General features: G+C 46.6%; 1 protein-coding gene across 2 annotated transcripts in view; it reads left to right on the top strand.

The window, feature by feature from the left end:
- PITPNC1 (phosphatidylinositol transfer protein cytoplasmic 1) overlaps positions 1-21,034 on the top strand; it is a 393,300-nt gene that overhangs the window by 354,114 nt on the left and 18,152 nt on the right. For both annotated transcript variants that reach the window (XM_030208446.1, XM_030208447.1), the window contains exon 7: positions 18,589-18,744. In XM_030208446.1, coding sequence (XP_030064306.1) covers positions 18,589-18,744 — 156 coding nt within the window. The remainder of the gene's footprint in view (positions 1-18,588; positions 18,745-21,034) is intronic.

Genomic DNA, 21,034 nt, shown 5'->3' with positions numbered 1-21,034 from the left:
GCAAGTCTACACAAATGACTTAACTTAAATTAGGAATCCATCTGAGTTACCCAGATAATAACCGTAACCACAACACCTCCATTTTGATTGACTTCTTTCTTTGCCTGTATGCTTAATCTTATCTTGTCAACCTACTCTCTATGTAACAACTAGCCGTTAAGCCCGTAAAAACGGGCGAGCATTGCAGCCCTCCTCTCTCCTCTGGCCTCACCCCGTCCACCTATCCTCCCCCCCATGTATGTTATGTTCCATGTATGTTACCTCTCCCAAACCCACTTCTCCTCTCCCTCCACTCTCTATCTCAGTTGATAACACCCTCATCCTCCCCGTCTCATCTGCCCGCAACCTTGGAGTCATCTTCGACTCCTCCCTCTCCTTCTCTGTGCATATCCAGCAGACAGCCAAGACCTGTCGCTTCTTTCTCTATAACATCAGCAAAATTCGCCCTTTCCTCTCTGAGCACACCACCCAAACTCTCATCCACTCTCTCATTACCTCTCGCCTTGACTACTGCAACCTACTCCTCACTGGCCTCCCACTTAGCCATCTTTCCCCCCTTCAGTCCGTTCAGAACTCTGCTGCACGTCTTATCTTCCGCCTAGACCGATATGCTCATATCACCCTCTCCTCAAGTCACTTCACTGGCTTCCGATTAGGTACCGCATACAGTTCAAGCTTCTCCTACAAATGCACTCAATCTGCGGCCCCTCCCTACCTCTCTACCCTCATCTCCCCCTACATTCCTACCCATAACCTCCGCTCTCAAGACAAATCCCTCCTTTCAGTACCCTTCTCCACCACCGCCAACTCCAGGCTCCGCCCTTTCTGCCTCGCCTCACCCCATGCTTGGAATAAACTCCCTGAGCCCATTCACCAGGCCCCCTCCCTGCCCATCTTCAAATCCTTGCTCAAAGCCCACCTCTTCAATGTCGCCTTCGGCACCTAACCACCATACCTCTATTCAGGAAATCTAGACTGCCCCAACTTGACATTTCGTCCTTTAGATTGTAAGCTCCTTTGAGCAGGGACTATCCTTGTTGTTAAACTGTACAGCGCTGCGTAACCCTAGTAGCACTCTAGAAATGTTAAGTAGTAGTAGTAATGTATGCATGCACCTTAACGCAATACCATTTGCAATTCTGTTACCCGGAAATGGCAACCGCCATTACGGCAAATGTAAGCCACATTGAGCCTGCAAATTGGTGAGAAAATGTGGGATACAAAATGCTACAAATAAATAAATAAGAGAGATTGGGAGATGGCAGCCGACAACCAACATTTACAACCAATATGTTGTTGGGACATTACACCTTAAAATAAGGGATCCTGTGGTATTTTTCTATAATTGGATTCCAGAATAGATTGAGTTACAATAGCCCATCTGAGAAAGAATCAGCAATGACAGTTTATCATCCCCTCTACTGAAAAGTGAAGAATTCCTGTCAAAACACTGGAGGAATTCAAAAGACGTTTTTATACATGGGCAGGATTTCAGATGTTTTTCTGAGGGAATTTCATTCCAGTCAAAACCGGTGACTTGTTCTCTTATTAATCGCCTTTAATGTGATTGCTAAAATCTTTCCAGTTCACATACAAAAACTCTGAGCCTTCTTCGTGAGCGAGCGAGGAAACCAAAATGTTTGCATGCTTCTTGATTTATTATGCAATAGGATCAATGTTGGAGAGTGGGTAATGGCTCTAAATTTAGCCTTGCAATTCTCTCAGCTATACTGTTAACAGCCAACAGTTATGTTCCAGCCTGGAGCTCTAACTCTGATCGGAATAGTAATGCCATCCTGACGGGGTTTTTTTTTTTCCAGCTCATGCAATAAATGATGGAACTGTAGGGACTCTAGAAATCGGAACCACAAGCTTATTTTCGAAGCCGAATCCACGTACTGGAAACTGTTCCTCTGCTACTGACCATGCATTGACGTAATAAATCAGACACTACAGAGATTTATAAAGCAGTAGAAAACAAGAATAGGAAAATCTTAGTAGGAATTTGTTAGCACCTGAAAGATTTATAATATTCTCTCCACCATCCTCCCCTCTCCCAGTTCTGCCAACCCCCTAATCATTTGCATTATTATTTTTTTCACTTTAAGATTATTTTTTTATTTTGCATAACTCCATAACAAGAGCACATCTCGCTCACATTTACCCTCGCAGATATGTACTAAACTAGTACATTATTATTTCTGAAACCAACTCCCCCTTGCACCCACCGCAATAAAGAGCAATTAACAAAATCATATCCGTAACACCACCCAGCTCAACCTTATGCCCCTAAATACATTATCCCCCACCCGTTCATTCTAACCCACCCTCACCCCTACTCAACATGAAGTCACCCCATGATTCTTTGATCCTCCCCCCTCAACCCCCCCCCCCCTTATATAACTTCATTAACAAATACTTGTCAGTCACTGTTGTAAGCGAGCCCATCTTCCTTCGTGCCTCCTTGCCCCCTCCCTACGGTAGGAGATTTATAGTTGCCACTCCACTTGTGCAGCTTTTTTCACTTCAAAAACTTATATTCTACCTTTAAAGCATACACTGATCAAAGCCAATTATATTTTTTAAAAACATCAAAAGCTTTCTAGCAAAATCGACCTCACCTAGTTGCAGATAATGTGACTCACTTTGGCTGAAAGAGGTTGACATTCCAAGTATCTAGCCAGCTAATTTCTTAATTAGTGTCATAATGTCAGGAGTAGAAGTGAGCCCTTGTGCTGATCAAGGGCCCAGCAGTCAGAAACCCAACGCTTCAGCTGCAGCGACCACCGTTCCCAAGCGGTTGAGCCCCTGGGTTCAGGTGGTCAACAGGACTTAGGAAGTCAAGCGAGGAAGAGGACTCGGCTCAGACAGAAGGAGGCAAAGACAGAGCAGAGCAGAAGTCAGTACCAGGCAGTGGTCAAGGCAGGCGGCGATCCAGCAGTGGTCAGGTCCAGGCAGTAGTCAGGTCAGGCAGTGGTCAGGTCCAGGCAGTAGTCAGGTCAGGCAGCGATCCAGCAGAGGTCAGGTCTAGGCAGGTTAGGTCAGACAGAACAGCAACAAGATAAATGCATCAGACACCAAGAAGTTTGTAGCTGAGGCAATGAAGTAGGGAGAAGTTCCTGGTTTTAAAGTGAAGGTGTATGACGTCAGAGTAGGCGTTCCCAAAGTGCAGCCGCGCTAATGTGTAGGCGTGTCCAAAGTGTAGAAGTCAGAAGGGAAGTGTATAGTTCGTTTGAGGGGAGAAGGCTCGACTCCAACCTTGATGTCTCAGGTAGGTGACAATTAGATCCCTCTAGAGGAAAACTTTTCCCTCGCCAAGGGGTCCTTTTAATAAGCTGCGGGGAAAAGGGCCCTGTGCTAGTGACGAGGGCTGTTTTTCCCGTGCACCAGGGCCCTTTTTACCGCTGCAGGTAAAAAGCCCCCAGACACACATGGCCATGCATGCAGGCCATTTCCAGGGGGTTTTCTTTTTCCCCAAAAAATGGCACAACCTCAGGGCAGGACTACCGGTGGCAGCTGCGATGGGCTGGTGGTAGTCCCGGAAGAGCGAGCAGTAAGCCCGCATTGGGATTACCGCCACTCTGTAAAAGGGTACCGGGTGAAAATAGCCCCGATTAAAAAAAAAAGCCCCCACACAAAATAACCCCCACAAAAAGCTCCAAACAAAAAAGCTCCCTACATAATAGCCCCCAACATAACAGTCACTGTCAAAACAGCCTGCCCACAATATAGCCCCTGACAAATTCGCCCCCCGACAAAAGGGCCTGATCAGGCTGCCCAGAATATGGCCTCTGACAAAGTAACCCGAATAGTACCAGACAGGGGGAGAACTTACCTTGCAACACACGACATTTTTTTCCTAATAATCTTACCTTGCCAAACAGGATAAGGTTGGTAAGACTATGTTTTGTTTTTTTAAATTAGCATGTTGATGGAAGAATAGTTTCCTTGAACAGCAGAACAGATCATGAATACGCTATAGAATTTTGTTTATTTATATATGCTTGCTTTATTGCAATGCTGGAAGGAGCCTTTCTCAGTGAAGATTTCACTTGTAGTTTATCATCCTTTTTTGTGATGTGTTATTTTTTTTTCTAGGGGCCTATTTTGTTAAGAGGCCATTTTGTCAAGGGCTATTTTGTTACAAGGCTGTTTTGTCAGGGCTATTATGTCAGGGTGCCCTGTAAAAGGGCCCAAAAGTGACTAGAGCTCAGAATTTTGAGAATTCCAGGGGGTGATTGTTTGGTCAGGGAACAAAATTAGGTCAGTGTTAATTTTCAGTGCTAACTGGACCTTTCTAAATATAGAGATGTCTGACTAGGTTTAGGCCTATTTTCAAATAGAATTTAAGTGGCAGCTGAAGATTAGCCTATGATAGCCAGCTAAAGCAGAATCGACTGTCCCAGTTGCTCATTGTGGATTGAATATCAGTCCCATTGTACTTAGGATGTGCATTATACCAGAGGCACTGGGCAAGTGATGCAGGATTATTGCCTTGTTTATTTTGGCTAATCCAAATTTCTGCACACCCTTCCACAGCATTGCAGTGATGCAGTGGCGTAGCAAGGGCGGCTGCCACCCGGGGCGGTTCGCCGCTGCGCACCCCCCCCTCGGAGTGCATTCTTACCAGCTGGGAGCTGCGTCGGTTCCGCTGGTTCCCTGCTCTCTCTCTGCCCCAGAACAGGAAGCAACCTGTTCCGGGGCAGAGGGAGCAGGGAACCAGTGGAGCCGACACCCCCCCCCCCCCAGCGGCGTACACCCGGGGCAGACCCCCCCTCCCGCCCCCCCTTCCTACACCACTGCAGTAATGTAGCTCCCAGCTTTACAACCCCTTGTGTGTATCGCCCTAATCATTGCTGACCTCAGTGGAGGAGTAGCCTAGTGGTTAGTGCAGCAGACTTTGATCCCTGGAGAACTGGGTTGATTCCCACTGCAGCTCCTTGTGACTCTGGGCAAGTCACTTAACCCTCCATTGCCCCAGGTACACCTAAGTACCTGTATATACTATCAGGGCATTTTTTAAAGAGAAGGGCGCCCATCTTCCGACACAAATCGGGAGATGGGCGTCCTTCTCTCAGGGTCACCCAAATCAACATAATCGAAAGCCGATTTTGGGCGTCTTCAACTGCAATCCGTCACAGGGACGACCAAAGTTCACGGGGGCGTGTCGGAGGCGTAGCGAAGGCGGGACTAGTGTGTGCTTAAGAGATGGGTGTCCTCGGCCAATAATAGAAAAAAGAAGGGCGTCCCTGACGAGCATTTGGTCAATTTGTTCTCACGACCAAGCCTCAAAAAGGTGCCCAAGCTGACCAGATGACCACTGGAGGGAATCGGGGGTGACTTCCCCTTACTCCCCCAGTGGTCACCAACCCCCTCCCACCCTAAAAAAAATTTTTTTTAATTTTTTGCCAGCCTCTATGCCAGCATCAGATGTCATACCCAGCTCCATGACAGCAGTATGCAGGTCCCTGGAGCAGTTTTAGTGGGTGCAGTGCACTTCAGGCAGGCGAACCCAGGCCCATCCCCCCCTACCTGTTACACTTGTGCTGGTAAATGTGAGCCCCTCAAAACCCACCCAAAACCCACTGTACCCACATGTAGGTGCCCCCCTTCACCCCTTAGGGCTATGGTAGTGGTGTACAGTTGTGGGTAGTGGGTGTTAGGGGTTTGGGGGGCTCAGCACCGAAGGTAAGGGAGCTATGCACCTGGGAGCAATTTGTGAAGTCCACTGCAGTGCCCCTTAAGATGCCCGGTTGGTGTCCTGGCATGTGAGGGGGACCAGTGTACTACGAATGCTGAATCCTCCCATGACCAAATGGCTTGGATTTGTCGTTTTTGAGATGGGCATCCTCGATTTCCATTATCGCCGAAAACCGGGGACGACCATCTCTAAGGTCGACCTAAATGTTGAGATTTGGGCGTCCCCGACCGTTTTATCGAAACAAAAGATGGACGCCCATCTTGTTTCGATAATAGCGGTTTCCTCGCCCCTTCGCCGGGACGTCCTTAGAGATGGGTGCCCTTAGAGATGGTCATCCCTATTCGATTATGCTCCTCCACGTAAACCGGTATATCAAGTCCCATTTCCCTTTTCCTATTTGAGATTCTACATGGTAAGTTGCTAGTGGAGGAGTAGCCTAGTAGTTAGTGCAGTGGACTTTGATCCTGGAGAACTGGGTTCAATTCCCACCCTAGCTCCTTGTGACCCTGGGCAAGGCATCATTGCCCTAGGTACAAAATAAATGTTGTATCTGTATATTATATGCAAACCGCTTTGAATGTAGTTGCAAAAAACAGAAAGGTGGTATATCAAGTCCCTTTTCCTTCCCTCTTTGTAAACCAGGGGCATAGCCAGACTTCGACGGGAGGGGGGTCCAGAGCCTGAGGTGAGGGGGCACATTTTAGCCTCCCCCCCCCTCCCGACGACGCCAACTTTCACCCCGCCGGCGCCGCTGCAACCCTCTCAACTCCCCCTTCTCGCCACCAACCCTCTCCCTCCGCATCCTTTGCTGGCGGGGGACCCCAACCCCCGCCAGCCGAGGTCCTCTTCTCGGCCGCGCGGCATTGCTGACCCCCCCCCCACCACCGCCGCCGCAACCCTCTCGACCTCCCTTCCCGCAGCCCTCTCCCACCACGTACCTTTGCTGGCGGGGGACCCCAACCCCCACCAGCCGAAGTCCTCTTCTCAGCCGCGCGGCATTGCCGAATGATCTGATCAAGTTTGAATCTGTTTCTGTGCGTGCGTCTGACGTCCTGCACGTACAACGTGCAGGACGGCAGACGCACGCACGGAAACCTGATCAGATCGTTCAGCAAGCAACGCCGCGCAGCCGAGGAGAGAACTTGGGGTTGGGGTCCCCCGCCAGCAAAGGTATGCGATGGCTGCGGGGGAAGGTTGGCGGCGGGAAGAGGGGTTGAGAGGGTCGCGGCAGGGGGGTCCAGGGCCAAAACTATGGGGACCCAGGACCCCGTGGCCCCATAGTAGCTATGCCCCTGTTGTAAACTCAAAATGGTAGAAGCCCTATGCCCTGTCTCTCCCTATGATTCTGTTCTCTATAATATAGTGCTATTCACCAGAGACTGAGGCTACTGGCAGGTGAGTGTTCAAGTAATATTAGTAGTGACAACAGGACCTGGAATAGTTCACACTGTTTGGAAGAGGTTTGGCAGTTAGATATCATGCTTTAGAGTTGCATCATGCCACAAATCTTTCTAGTGCAGGTTTCAGAGATGTCATGGTTCTGGCTTTCTTCCCTGCAACCTTATTTTTGGACTGGTCACATCCCTTTAAAATATTTATTGCAAGGATTTGAGGTGAAATTCTATCTTGGCTGTGGAAAGCCTTGGCTAAACCCTCTTTCATTAGATTACATGTGTACTCAGTGTCACTGCTGACAAGATGGGCTAAAGCAGGCAGGAGGGAGCAGGCAAGGCTTGGGGGAAGAAGGAGAACAGGGGGTCTGCGAGAACTGCGGGAGCAGGGCTTAATTTTGTTCTGTGACAGGCAGCAATGATCTTCACATGCAGTACAACAGATGGGCTGTGCTGCAAACAGAATTCTTGTTCAGAATGTAACAAATTCAATTTATTTTGCTCCCATTAAAACCTCTTTTATATAATCTATATGAACATATAAACCAAGGGCACACTTATTATTTTTGGCTTAACTTCCCTTTTCACCTTTTGAAGGGAAGAAACTTCTAATTAGCACCAATAATAATTGGATGATAACAATTATTGTCATTCATTTTCAACAGTTTGGATCTGCACGCACATCTTGTTAAGTGGTATTCTAGAAAGATCCAAGCGCAAGTCTTATAGCGTGCAACTCAAAAGGGGGTGTGGCCAAGGGAGGGGCATGGGCAAATAAGGGGCATTTACTAAAAATGCGTGCAATAAGTACATAAGTACATAACCACCGCCATACTGGGAAAGACCAAGGGTCCATCAAGCCCAGCATCTTGCCTCCAACAGCGGCCAATCCAGGCTTCAAGAACCCAGCAACCCCTCCCCTCCAAAAAAAATTAATAATGTTCAATGGACTTTTCCCTCAGGAATCTGTCCAAACCCCCTTTAAATTCCGTAAGGCCAGCTGCTGTCACTACATTCTCCGGCAACGAGTTCCAGAGTCCAACTACACGCTGAGTAAAGAAAACTTTCTCCTATTTGTTTTAAATCTACCATATTCTAGCTTCATCTTGTGTCCCCTGGTTTTGTTGTTGTTTGAAAGTGTAAACAAATGCTTCACATCTGTCCACTTTACTCCGCTCATTATCTTGTAGACTTCTATCATATCACCCCTCAGCCGCCTTTTCGCCAAGCTGAAGAGCCCTAACCTTCTCAGCCTTTCCTCATAGGGAAGTCGTTCCATTCCCTTTATCATTTTCGTCGCCCTTCTGTGCACCTTTTCTAATTCCTTTATATCTTTTTACTGAATCCTGGATATCCGCGCCAAACTTGTGTGCCAGGATTTACACCAGGTTTCAATTGGTGTAAATCCTCATGCTCAAACGTTTGGCATGGAAATGGGATCTAAGCGCTATTCTACAAATGGCGTGCAACTTGGAGCGATGTTTATAGACTAGTGCTCTGCACAAATCATTTTCAGCGGCATTTACTGAGGCTACTCCCATCTGTGTATGTTCATCCTCGTATTTAATGCCTACCCACGGCAAATTTTCAAGGATCCAAGAAGCTCTTGGCAGAGTTTATTTATTTATTTATTTATTAGCTGCCTTTATGAAGCGATTCACCCAAGGTGATGTACAGCAGGCAGGCCCACCGAGAGGGGGGGGGTAGGGGGGACAAAATTCCCCAGGCCCGGGCCTCCAAGGTGGGCCCGGCGCCGGGGTCAGGCCGCCGGCACTGCAGTCCCCGGTCTCACCTGCCTGCCTCCTTGGCTCCAGGCCCCCTGCATTCGAAGCGGCAGTCGCAGATCTCCTCTCTTCTAGCCTTTCCTCCCTGTGTCCCGCCCTCGCGGAAACCGGAAGTTACATCAGACAAGGGCAGGACACAGGGAGGGAAGGCCAGGAGATCTGCGACTGCCGCTTCGATTGCAGGGGGCCCGGAGCCAAGGAGGCAGGCAGGTGAGACCGGGGACTGCAGCGGCGAGGGGAGCGATGGGGGGGCAGCAGCGGCGAGGGGGCGGAGGCAGGGCGCCCTTGCCCCAGGCCCAGCCTAGTCTCTCGGCGGCCCTGACAGCAGGTACAGTTTAACATAAAACTTAAAATTTTGTTAACAGCATAGCAATAGTAAAATAACCAAGAATAAACATAAATACAATAAATGAGGTAGAAAGGTGTTGAAAACAGTAAATTGAAACTGAAACAGTATCAAAAATATACACATTTAACAGCACTGGAATTCAAATACCAGAGATTTATTTATTTATTTATTTATTTGTAGCATTTATTTCCCGCTCGATAGCAGGTTCAGTGCGACTTACAGTGTATGGGTACAGTATATCACAGAGATAGCACAATATTTGGGTACAAATATCCTAAAGATGGGTACAAAGTATCCCATAAATATCACAGTTGTGTAGAGAAGGATGAGAGGAAAGAGAATATGGGGGGAAGAATGGGTTATGGTTAATGTAGGTGGTGTGGATATAATACAATGTTAGAGTTATTTTGTATCAATGTCCATGTGTGGACATGTATGCATCCCAGAAAACAGGCTCCGTTAGCTCTGGGTCAAGCTTCCTGTTGGGTGCTAATCAAGCTGATGGTAGCATTGGCTCTCAGGCACTTTCAGCTTTTTGCTTGCTGACTCTGATATTATAAGCCGAGTCCTTTCGTACAATCATAAGGGTGATTTAATTACATAGTAACTAGTAACTAGTAACATACTAGTAACATAGTAGATGACGGCAGAAAAAGACCTGCACGGTCCATCCAGTCTGCCCAACAAGATAAACTCATATGTGTATACCTTACCTTGATTTGTACCTGCCTTATTCAGGGCACAGACCGTACAAGTCTGCCCAGCAGTACTTCCCGCCTCCCAACCACCAGTCCCGCCTCCCATCACCGGCTCTGGCACAGACCGTATAAGTCTGCCCTCCACTATCCTCGCCTCCCAACCACCAACCTCTCTTCCCCCACCTGCTCCGCCACCCAATTTTGACTAAGCTTCTGAGGATCCATTCCTTCTGCACAGGATTCCTTTATGCATATCCCACGCATGTTTGAATTCCGTTACCGTTTTCATCTCCACCACCTCCCGCGGGAGGGCATTCCAAGCATCCACCACCCTCTCTGTGAAAAAATACTTCCTGACATCTTTCCTGAGGCTGCCCCCCCTTCAACCTCATTTCATGTCCTCTCGTTCTACCGCCTTCCCATCTCCGGAAAAGATTTGTTTGCGGATTAATATCTTTCAAATATTTGAACGTCTGTATCATATCACCCCTGTTCCTCCTTTCCTCCAGGGTATACATGTTCAGGTCAGCAAGTCTCTCTTCATACGTCTTGGAACGCAAATCCCGTACCATTCTCGTAGCTTTTCTTTGCACCGCTTCCATTTTTTTAACATCCTTCGCAAGATTACATAGCATAAATTGTCTCATTGAAAACTACCTTCTCTCAATATAGGTAAAGGTAAGTATGGTGTTCAATGCGTAATATTTTAGCCAAATTTAGGCGAGGTTTTGCTGGGGCTTGTTTTGAACACAGTCGGAAGATTAACACGTACAGATTGCATTTTGCAATCTACGTCACCTATTTGCTATAGAAAATCTACCTGCATAAAAAAACAGGAACAACTTTTAGGATGTAGTTATCAATATGGCCTATCATGAAAGTGTGTTATTTTACCACTAACTAGTGCACTTTTAGCACAGGTCCCATTTTGTGCAATGAAACCTAGTCTACTATAATAATTTGCACCTCCAACGTTCTGAAGCTGACTGCCAGGAAGTTGAAGCCCGGTTCGTAATGTCTGAAGCCTTCCGGTGACATCACCGTGTTGCCTGGGAAACCGCGACGCGACTCAAGCACGGGCGCTACGAGTTCGCACCACCATCTCCATCCCCTCCCAGTTCAGCAGTCCCCCCCCCCCCCGTAAGTCGCCCCCCTCCCTCTGTCTCTGTGGCCTCCGAGTGCAAGGAGGACGTGTGCGAGTGCCCCAGCCCTTCGTACGTGGCAGCTGCTGTTTAAAAAATTTTAGCTCCTGCTCGGCCGGCAACACTCTAGTCCACCAAGTACAGACGCCGCTTCAGACAGGCTGTGGTTCGCTGTTCCTGTGGTCTGCCCTTCCGCAAACAGGAAATGAGGGCAGGACCAGAGGAACAGCGAACCACAGCCTGTCTGAAGCGGCGTCTGTGCTTGGTGGACTTGAGCCATTTGCTTCTGAGCATCAGGGTCTAAGGGGGGGAAGTTATCAACCTGGGCCACTGTTAAGATGGGTTATTTTACCACTAACTCGTGCTATTTTAGCACAGGCCCCATTTTATGCATTGAGACCGAGTTACTAATAACTGGGGTTAACAGTAAAAAAATAAATCACCTCTTAACAGTTGCCCATGTTGATAACATCCCCTCTTAATTAAATAAAAAGAAATTTCTCTAGAAATCACTGATATATGTAATAAAAGTGAGCCAAATATAGGACAATCAAGCCATTGTGACATCACTGATGAGGTTGGCAGGTATTGGTGGAATGAGGCATTATGACATCACAATATCAGCTCTGGTTAAATCACTGCTTTATGTAATAGGGCAATCAAGCCATTGTGACATCACTGATGAGGTTGGCTCTTAGGCATTGGTGGAATGAGGCATTATGACATCACAGTATCAGCTCTGGTTACCAGAGACTGAATCTCTTCACACTAAGGGGAGAAGTTATCAACCTGGGCTACTGTTAAGATGTGTTATTTTACCACTAACTCATGCTATTTTAGCTCAGGTCCCATTGTATGCAATGAGACCTAGTAACTAAGTACTGGGATTAGCAGTAAAATAACCCATCTTAATGGTAGCCCACTATCATAATTGTTGCCCTCTTTGTCCAAAATCTCTTAACAAAGGGCAATAACTGGCTATAGTGATGAAAGATTATTGTTCCACAGGGCTGTACATTTTAATACACTGTATGACCATGACCCCCTACTGTTGAAAGTATTTTACAGCAATTCATCTGTGTTTAATTTCGGTAATATCTGGCAATTGCATTGACCTGATGAGTTCTTCTTTTAGGGACCACCCAGTAGCTGAGTAGAGGGTCTGTGTTTGATTTCCAGCTCAGGTCTTCTGTTACCTGGGCCAAATAGGACGAGGGAATCAGGCCTAGGATTCACATTATTTAATAACATATTTATATTCTGCTGCCTTCAAACATTATTGGAGTTGTGGAAGTAGCCGCAGGGAGATGGTCACCACTGGTAAGGGTATTAACTATGGGAAAATTCCTAGAGTAGTTTTAAATGGTTACAGATGAGTTGGAAGCCCAAAGAAGCAGGAAGAAAATTGATACCAGAAAGGAGAGCTGCTCTTTAGGTCAATAAAATAGCATTGATTTTGCTTTTAGCTTTATTAATCTGCATTCATTTCTATGCTGCACATTGCAGTGTTCTGAGCAGCTTAGAAAATAACACAGTATATAAAAACAACATCACATCATGCATCCAGGCAACAATTTAAAAGAAATGCATTGAGTGAAAACAAGTTCTTCCTATCACATAAAGAAGGCCAAGGCAAAATAATGCATTTTAACTTGATTTCTGAAACTTAAATAGTTCCAGCCAGTGCTATTCGTCAGTCTTTTTTTCCCCTTTGGGTCCCATTTGTGCTCCATCTGTAGCTCCAGTCACGTCAGACTCACAGAAATAGAAGCCTGCGCGGCCGCGTTGCTGATCTGCAAGGGCAGGCTTCTACATGGAATGTTGCTAGTGGAATAGCAACATTCCATGTAGAATCTCAAAGAGTAGCAACAGAATTTCAAATAGTAGCAACATTCCATGTAGAATCTCAAATAGTAGCAACATTCCGTCTAGATTCTCCAATTAGCAACATTCCATGTACAATCTCAAATAGGGAAAGAGAAATGGGACTTGATATTGTGCCTTTCTGAGGTTTTTGCAACTATATTCAAAGCAGTGTACATATATTCAGGTACTTATTTTGTACCAGGGGCAATGGAGGGTTAAGTGACTTGCCCAGAGTCACAAGGAGCTGCAGTGGGAATCGAACCCAGTTCCCCCAGAATCAGAGTCCACTGCACTAACCATTAGGCTACTCCTCCACTCCAGAGCATAGGCTTGGATAAGAAGCCAGTAATGTGTGTTGGAGGAGAGTGTGCAGATAGTGAGCTGGTGTTCATGCACTGCTCAGGACCACAAACACTACGGACTCCTTGCACTTGGCATTTTCTCACTATTGTTTGTTAGATTTGTGTTTATTGTAATTAATTTCATATCATAAATCAGGGCACCATATTTATTTATTTATTTATTGCATCTGTATCCCACATTTTTCCACCTATTTGCAGGCTCAATGTGGCTTACAATTTTCCGTCATGGCTTTCGCCATTCCAGAATAAAAGATGCTATTGGTATTACATAGAGAACATCTTATAATAAAAAAATGAACTTATAATAAAAAAATGAACTATCAGGTAAAAAGGGAAAATATTCAATTGGTATTACATATAGAATATGGGTGACATAATAAAATTAGACGATCAGGTAAAAAGAGAATACCTTCAGAATATCAAGTAAGTGGTAATGCGTTACAGTTCTTATTATAGATCATTGTGGTATGCCTTGTCAAAGAGATGTGTCTTCAGTGCTTTATGAAAGTTAATTAAGTTGTAAACTGTTTAACACATATAGCATATAACATGGAGTGGCCTAGTGGTTAGGGTGGTGGATTTTGGTCCTGGGGAACTGAGTTCGATTCCCACTTCAGGCACAGGCAGCTCCTTGTGACTCTGGGCAAGCCACTTAACCCTCCATTGCCCCATGTAAGCCGCATTGAGCCTGCCATGAGTGGGAAAGCGCAGGGTACATATGTAACAAAAATAAAATAGATACTATTGGAGATTCTACATGGAATGTTGCTACTATTGGAGATTCTACATGGAATGTTGCTATTCCACTAGCAACATTCCATGTAGAAGGCTGCGCAGGCTTCTGTTTCTGTGAGTCTGACGTTCTGCACGGACGTCAGACTCACAGAAGCAGAAGCCTGCGCGGCCACATTGGTGATCTGCAAGGGCTGACTTCTAGTGGAATAGCAACATTCCATGTAGAATCTCAAATAGTAGCAACAGTGGAGGAGTGGCCTAGTGGTTAGGGTGGTGGACTTTGGTCCTGGGGAACTGAGTTCAATTCCCACTTCAGGCACAGGCAGCTCCTTGTGACTTTGGGCAAGTCACTTAACCCTCCATTGCCCCATGTAAGCCGCATTGAGCCTGCCATGAGTGGGGAAAGTGCAGGGTACAAATGTAACAAAAATAAAATAGATACTATTGGACATTCTACATGGAATGTTGCTATTCCACTAGCAACATTCCATGTAGAAGGCTGCGCAGGCTTCTGTTTCTGTGAGTCTGACGTCCGTGCAGAACGTCAGACTCACAGAAGCAGAAAGCCTGCGCGGCCACATTGGTGATCTGCAAGGGCTGACTTCTACATGGAATGTTGCTAGTGGAATAGCAACATTCCATGTAGAATCTGAAATAGTAGCAACAGTGGAGGAGTGGCCTAGTGGTTGGGGTGGTGGACTTTGGTCCTGGGGAACTAGGGAACTGAGTTCGATTCCCACTTCAGCCACAGGCAGCTCCTTGTGACTCTGGGCAAGTCACTTAACCCTCCATTGCCCCATGTAAGCCGCATTGAGCCTGCCATGAGTGGGAAAGCGCAGGGTACAAATGTAACAAAAATAAATAAATAAAATAAAAGACCAAATAAAGATAGTCTCTCCCCAGTTCTGCATAACACATAGAAAAGCAAAAACTTTTAGAAAAGTCAGCCAGATTCTGTGCCCTAATACCTGGCTATCATTTAGACTCGTGTCCCGACTCTTCCCAAAATTGAGTCTACCAGTATTAGACCACTCCCTCCTCTGGCTTCATAATCCTCTTGCCATGTCCAGCACCTATTTTTAGGTCCCCAGGCCTATGTAACAGGACTGAGGGGTCCTTTTACTAAGGTGCACTGAAAAATGGCTTGCGGTAGTGTAGGCGCGGATTTTGAGCGCACGCAGAATCATTTTTCAGCGCACCTTTTAAAAAAATGCCCTTTTTAAAAATTTTTGCCGAAAATGGACGTGCGGCAGAATCAAAATTGCCGCGCGTCCATTATGGGCCTGCGTCCTTACCGCCAGCCATTGACCTAGCAGTATAGTCTTATGCAGTAACCTGGCAGTCATGACCTACGTGCGCTAAATGCCATTTGGCGCACGTCCATTACGCCCGGCCGAAAATAAAAAATTATTTTTTGGATGTGCGTATCGGACGCGCACCAAAAATGAAATTACCGCAACAGCCACGCGGTAGCTGGGCATAACTCCATTTGGGCATGCGTAGAGCCTTACGTGGCTTAGTAAAAGGGCTACTGAAATCCACAGTGGGCTGATTGGAGACTTGTTTATAATCAGCCTGCAAGACTAGATATCAAACGCACAGCTCGTAATGGTTCGCTTCCTTTCCTTTTAACACTGCTCCATAATTACAACCACTCCCCTTGCAAAACATTGGAAGAGATCTGAGAGTGAAGGATAATATATAGTACTCATTATGATGATGCATAATAAAATGATACAGTCAATTAAAAGCATTACATAAATTAAAATATGCTGGCCAATGTTCAGCCAAGTGAGCACATTTTTTAAACACCGGCTACCATGGATGAATTACAAGTAGATGTACAGCACCAGTATCTGGGTAAATGATTTTTAGAAATTGCCTGCATTACATCTGTACACACAAAAACAAATTTTAATATTTGAAAGTGTGATGTCTGTCTCCGCATTTTTCCAGGACTGTTCAGGAATGGGTGATGTCCAGACAATCATGATTGTGTTAAATTATTAATCTCAAAGGGGGCTGAGGAGGGGGTTACAAGGCTGAAAGTTCACCTAGAGCCTCTAATACTCTCGCTCTGGCCCTAGCCACAGTGGGTCCCTACCCAAAGAGCTTATATCTCAGTGGGTAATAAAGAGACTTGCCCAAGGTCACAAGGAATATCAGTGGGATAGGCAGGATCTGAATCTGCTGTAATCACTAGGCCAGGCCTTCTCCTTCTATTGCTGCCTCATGAAAAGAACCTTTTCTACCTGGGATTTTGTATTTTGTTCTGACAGCCTACAGCATAGATTCAAAGGTCCACATGGACCTACCTGCAGAAATGATAAAGTCGAGCGGTAGAAGCTTTCTCAAACTCATTTTTAGTTGTCAGAATTTTATAGCCCTGTTAAGGTAGTGAGTGTTATCAACTCCCTGCAGATAAATGCCCCATTTTAAGCATGTTTCACAATAAGTGCCGGCTTTCAAGGGTTCATCAGCCTGTTTGTCCATCTGTCCATATGTATCCATTGGTATAGACATGCACAGACCTGTACTCAAGCAGTGATTCATCCTGTCTAGTACTGAGAATGGGAGCAGGAGGAGCAGTAATAGATAATGTGGGATACAAATGTAACAAATAAATAAATAATGAAGTGGGGGGGGGAGGGGAGGGTTACCATACGTCTGGATTTACCCGGACATGTCCTCTTTTTGAGGACATGTCCGGGCGTCCGGACGGGTTTTGCCAGTCTGCCCGTTTGTCCGGATTTCTGGACAAACGGGTGGGCGGCGGGCCTATCCTAGCCTCCCTTCCCCTTACTTACTATCTACTGCCCTGGTGGTCTCCTGACCTCTTCTGGGCAGGAAAGAGCCCCCTTTCTTCTGCCCGGAGCGCTGCCTTGCCCTGCATTCTGTTGCTGTGACGGTCTCGGGATTCAAAATGGCCGCCGATAGTTGAAGCGGCCTCGCTAGACTTCAACTCTCGGCAGCCATTTTGAATCCCGAGACCGTCACAGCAACAGGATGCAGGGCAAGGACAGAGCTCCGGGCAGGAAAGAGGGGGCTCTTTCCTGCCCCGAAGAGGTCACTAGACCACCAGGGCAGTAGATAGTAAGTAAGGGGAGGGGAGGTGACCTGGGGGAGGGGAGGAGAAGGGGGGGGCAGGGGATGGGAATATGTGACCCGGGGGTAGGGGAATATGTGACGGGGCGGGGTGAGGATGTGAAAGGGGCAGGGGGCGGGACATGTGTCCTCTTTTTCAAGGACAAAATATGGTAACCCTGGGGGGGGGGGGAGAAATGAGCATCTAAGCTCTCCCCATCCCCCACTATTACTATGGTCACTGCTGCCCATCTGCCCCGGAACAGGTTACTTCCTGTTCTGGGGCAGAGAAGAAGCATGGACCAACGGAGGGCAGGCGCGCCCGGCACCCCCCCCCCAGCGGCGTGCACACGGCGGGGGGGTTCCTTCGCGGGGGTGTCCTTTCGCCGGAGGGGGGTCCGCGCTGCATGGGGGGGGCGCTGCACCCGGGAGGCGGGGCACATCGGCGATCCGCCTCGGGTGCCAGCCCCCCCAGGAACGCCACTGTATCCAGCCCATCAAGGAATATCTGAGTAGCTTACAATAAAGGAGGGGGAGAGGACAGAAGGAAAAAGGTAAACAGTAGCAGAGATTGAGGGGAGGAGGGGAGGAAATACGATATAAACAGGAAAGTAATAGAGAGAAGCACAGAGAGGAGGGGTAACTGCTCCCATGGAGCAAGGAAGGCAAAGATTAGTTATAGGCACCCGCAAATAGGAAAGTCTTCAAGTCAGCCTTGACAGATTCCAGGGAAGATGACAATCCATATTCTCAACTTGCAGTAGCGTTCCTAGGTCGACTGCCACTGGGACGGATCGCCGCTGCGCACCCCCCCCCCCCCCCCCCGGGTGCAGAGAGCAGCCGCGTGCCTGTCGACTCCGCTGGTTCCCTGCTCCCTCTGCCCCGGAACAGATTACTTCAATATTGTGTTTTCAATCACTGGGAACAGGCAGGTTCCTTGGAGTGCTGCAGAGTTTGCCTGTCCCTATCTTCCTTTCATTTGATTTACTTTTGTTATTTCTAACATATTACTTGTTATTTACAGTTCATGTTTGATATTTATGTTATGATATATACTTTTGTAATCCGCTTTGGAGTTTATCAAAGAGAATTGGCAAAATATAAATATACACATTGGATTGGATTGTTCTGTAATACTTTTCAAGTATTTAAAAATCTGTATCCTATCAAGTATTTAAAAATCTGCGTTGCTGCCAGTGGGGGGCAGTGCTTCAATATTGTGTTTTCAATCACTAGGGACAGGCAGGTTCCTTGGAGTTCTGCAGAGTTTGCCTGTCCCTCACTATTGGAAATGTGATAGTGAAACAGCACCCCCCAGTGGCAAGACTGTAGGTGGAGGACTGTCGCTCAGCTTACAGAGAACAGTGCTGCTGTCCCTCCTCTTTCTAAAGTATACATATTTAGGACCTCCAGTCTCTTCATATATGTCTCTGACGTGTCCATTCTTTGTATTAATCTTTTTTTATTTTTAAACAGGATCCCAAAAATTTCAAGTCGGAGAAGACAGGCCGAGGCTTGTTGAAAGAAGGATGGAGGGATACGCAGGACCCGATCATGTGCTCCTACAAGTTGGTGACAGTGAAATTTGAAGTCTGGGGACTCCAGACCCGAGTAGAACAGTTTGTACACAAGGTCAGTGAACGGAAACATTGTAACTAGAAACCCCAGGCCCAGGGTGTATAACCAATGGAGCATTTACCACCCCTTGCAAGCAGAGCTTGTGTTACACACCGCAGTGGGATCCCTGGGCTATCGGATGCCCTGTGAGAACAAAAATAGTTTTCTAGTTTTAGACTTTACCATCAGGCTGCCACAAATAATTTTATACTTGGGAATATTCGCCTGAACAAAAAAAAAGGGGGGGGGGAAGGGGGAAGGGAGGGTAGGGAAAAAAGGGGGGGAATAGAGATAAGAGGGGAAGGAATAAGGCAGATAGAAGTAGGAGGGGGAGGGACGGGGACTGGGGTAGCTGAAGTTTGAGATAGTACTACCGTGTTTCCCCGAAAATAAGACAGTGTCTTATATTAAGTTTTGCTCCCAAAGATGCACTAGGTCTTATTTTCAGGGAATATCTTATTCGGGAGTAGCTGGGGGACTATTGAGGTCGGGAACAGTATTGAAGTAGGGGGCGGTATCCTGCAGGAGTAGGCCGTGGCTCGCCTATCTGCCCACAGTGACTGTAGGACTCGAGCGGAGCAGAGCCGCCCTGGCCAGGCTGGGAATGGAGGAGGGGTATGCACTAGGGAAGGTAATGGAATGTGGGGCCGGGCTGCTCTGGCTGGGGATCTTGGGAGGTTGTGAGAGGGCTTAGGGCGCAGGATCATCCCTACCGTATTACAAACGTTAAAAACAAATTCTACGGTAGCTCCGTTCCCCATTGGTGGCGCTTTATGCGCTCCTCCTGTACATTCGCAACACTTTCCATCCTTCTAGTCTGACTTAGCCCTTGGGCGATGGAGCAGCGCCGAAAGGGCTCGGTTACTCCTTTTCTTTTCTTTTATTATTTCTGCAAGGGGGATGTTTCTTTTCTTTCCGGGCTCACTTACCGGTAGTTGATCGAGGATGGTAGGAGTCCGCTGGACGATAGATTTTCCACCTCAGTCTTGTTTCTTTAATGTTATTTCGTCTTTGGGTTGCAGCGAAAAAAAATTAAGGTTTTTGTGTCCATTTCCCATAGGGGCCAAACAAAAACGTTGCTAGGTCTTACTTTCGTGGGAGGCCTTATATTTAGCAATTCAGCAAAACCTCTACTAGGTCTTATTTTCAGGGGATGTCTTATTTTTGGGGAAACAGGGTAGCAACAGAGGGTTCGAGATGACAAGAAGTAGAGTTAGGGTTTGATGCATTGTATTAGACAGTGGAGATTGTAGAAGTTTTGCCTGTAGCATAGAGAGAGAAAATTGATGTTAGTAATAAGGCCCGTGGAATGTAAAAAACAAAAGGCAATATGTGAGACACTGTTTGCTTATTTGAGCCTTTGACGAATAAACAAATTATAAAATAAAATACTTGGGAATATTCAATGGTCTTACTAGTGAAAGGGATCTTAAAAATATGCTTTCCAGTTTCTGATTCCCATTTGTTGGCAGAATTTACCCCTGGGGTTTGTATGGTATTTTTTTTTTTTAGCTTGATGTTTTCGTGAAACAATATTACTTATGTTTTGTCATGGTGAAAGTCCAAAGAGAGAGGAAAGCAACTGGCCTCTGTTTGGAAAGCAGGACACTGGGCTAGATAGACCATTGGTCTGACCCAGTATATGGCTACCCATGTTCTTATGAGTTGTGCTATACATGTATATTTCATAATGTACACAAGTACACGTGTAGAGCACACGCACACTCTACACCTTCTGCAGAGCCACTGTCAGTTTGTGCAAAAGCACTTGTCTGTTGTTCGGGCTGGTTCCAGGAGCCGATTATATAAAAGGTACATAAGCTTCTGTGTAGCCATTATAAAATAAGCTTAAAGTAGACACCAAGGAGCATTACAACGTATGTCTCACAGTTATGGAGCACGCCTTGGAGGTGTGAGGCGACTTTGCTGTTTGGACAACCGAGGTTGAGCACACCTAGCCCAGGGGGGCTCAAAGAATTTGTACTTAAGTCTACCATTGTAGCTAAACAAGTCATTTTGTCAGAATGGATCTCAACTAAAGCACCCACAAGACAACAATGGAGAAGCAAGATGTTGCACTTAATGAGAGTAGAACGGCAGGGGATCCATGACCTAGACTCAGAAATAGGAAAGAAATTTCAAAAATGTTGGACTCCTTTTTGGTTGACACTAACCCCAGCAGCCCGAAGTCACCTTTTGAACATTTGAACAATTTAAAGACAATTAAGAGGACATACCTGTTCAAGGAGAAATAGAATAGATCAGATCAGAATGTTGTTGATGTGAAGGTTTAATGAGGAAGTCA

This window comes from Microcaecilia unicolor, chromosome 6, assembly GCF_901765095.1.
Source record: "Microcaecilia unicolor chromosome 6, aMicUni1.1, whole genome shotgun sequence".
Lineage (NCBI taxonomy): Eukaryota > Metazoa > Chordata > Amphibia > Gymnophiona > Siphonopidae > Microcaecilia > Microcaecilia unicolor.
The sequence above is the reverse complement of the archived record's forward strand: the minus strand, read 5'-3'. Positions and strand labels throughout refer to the sequence as shown.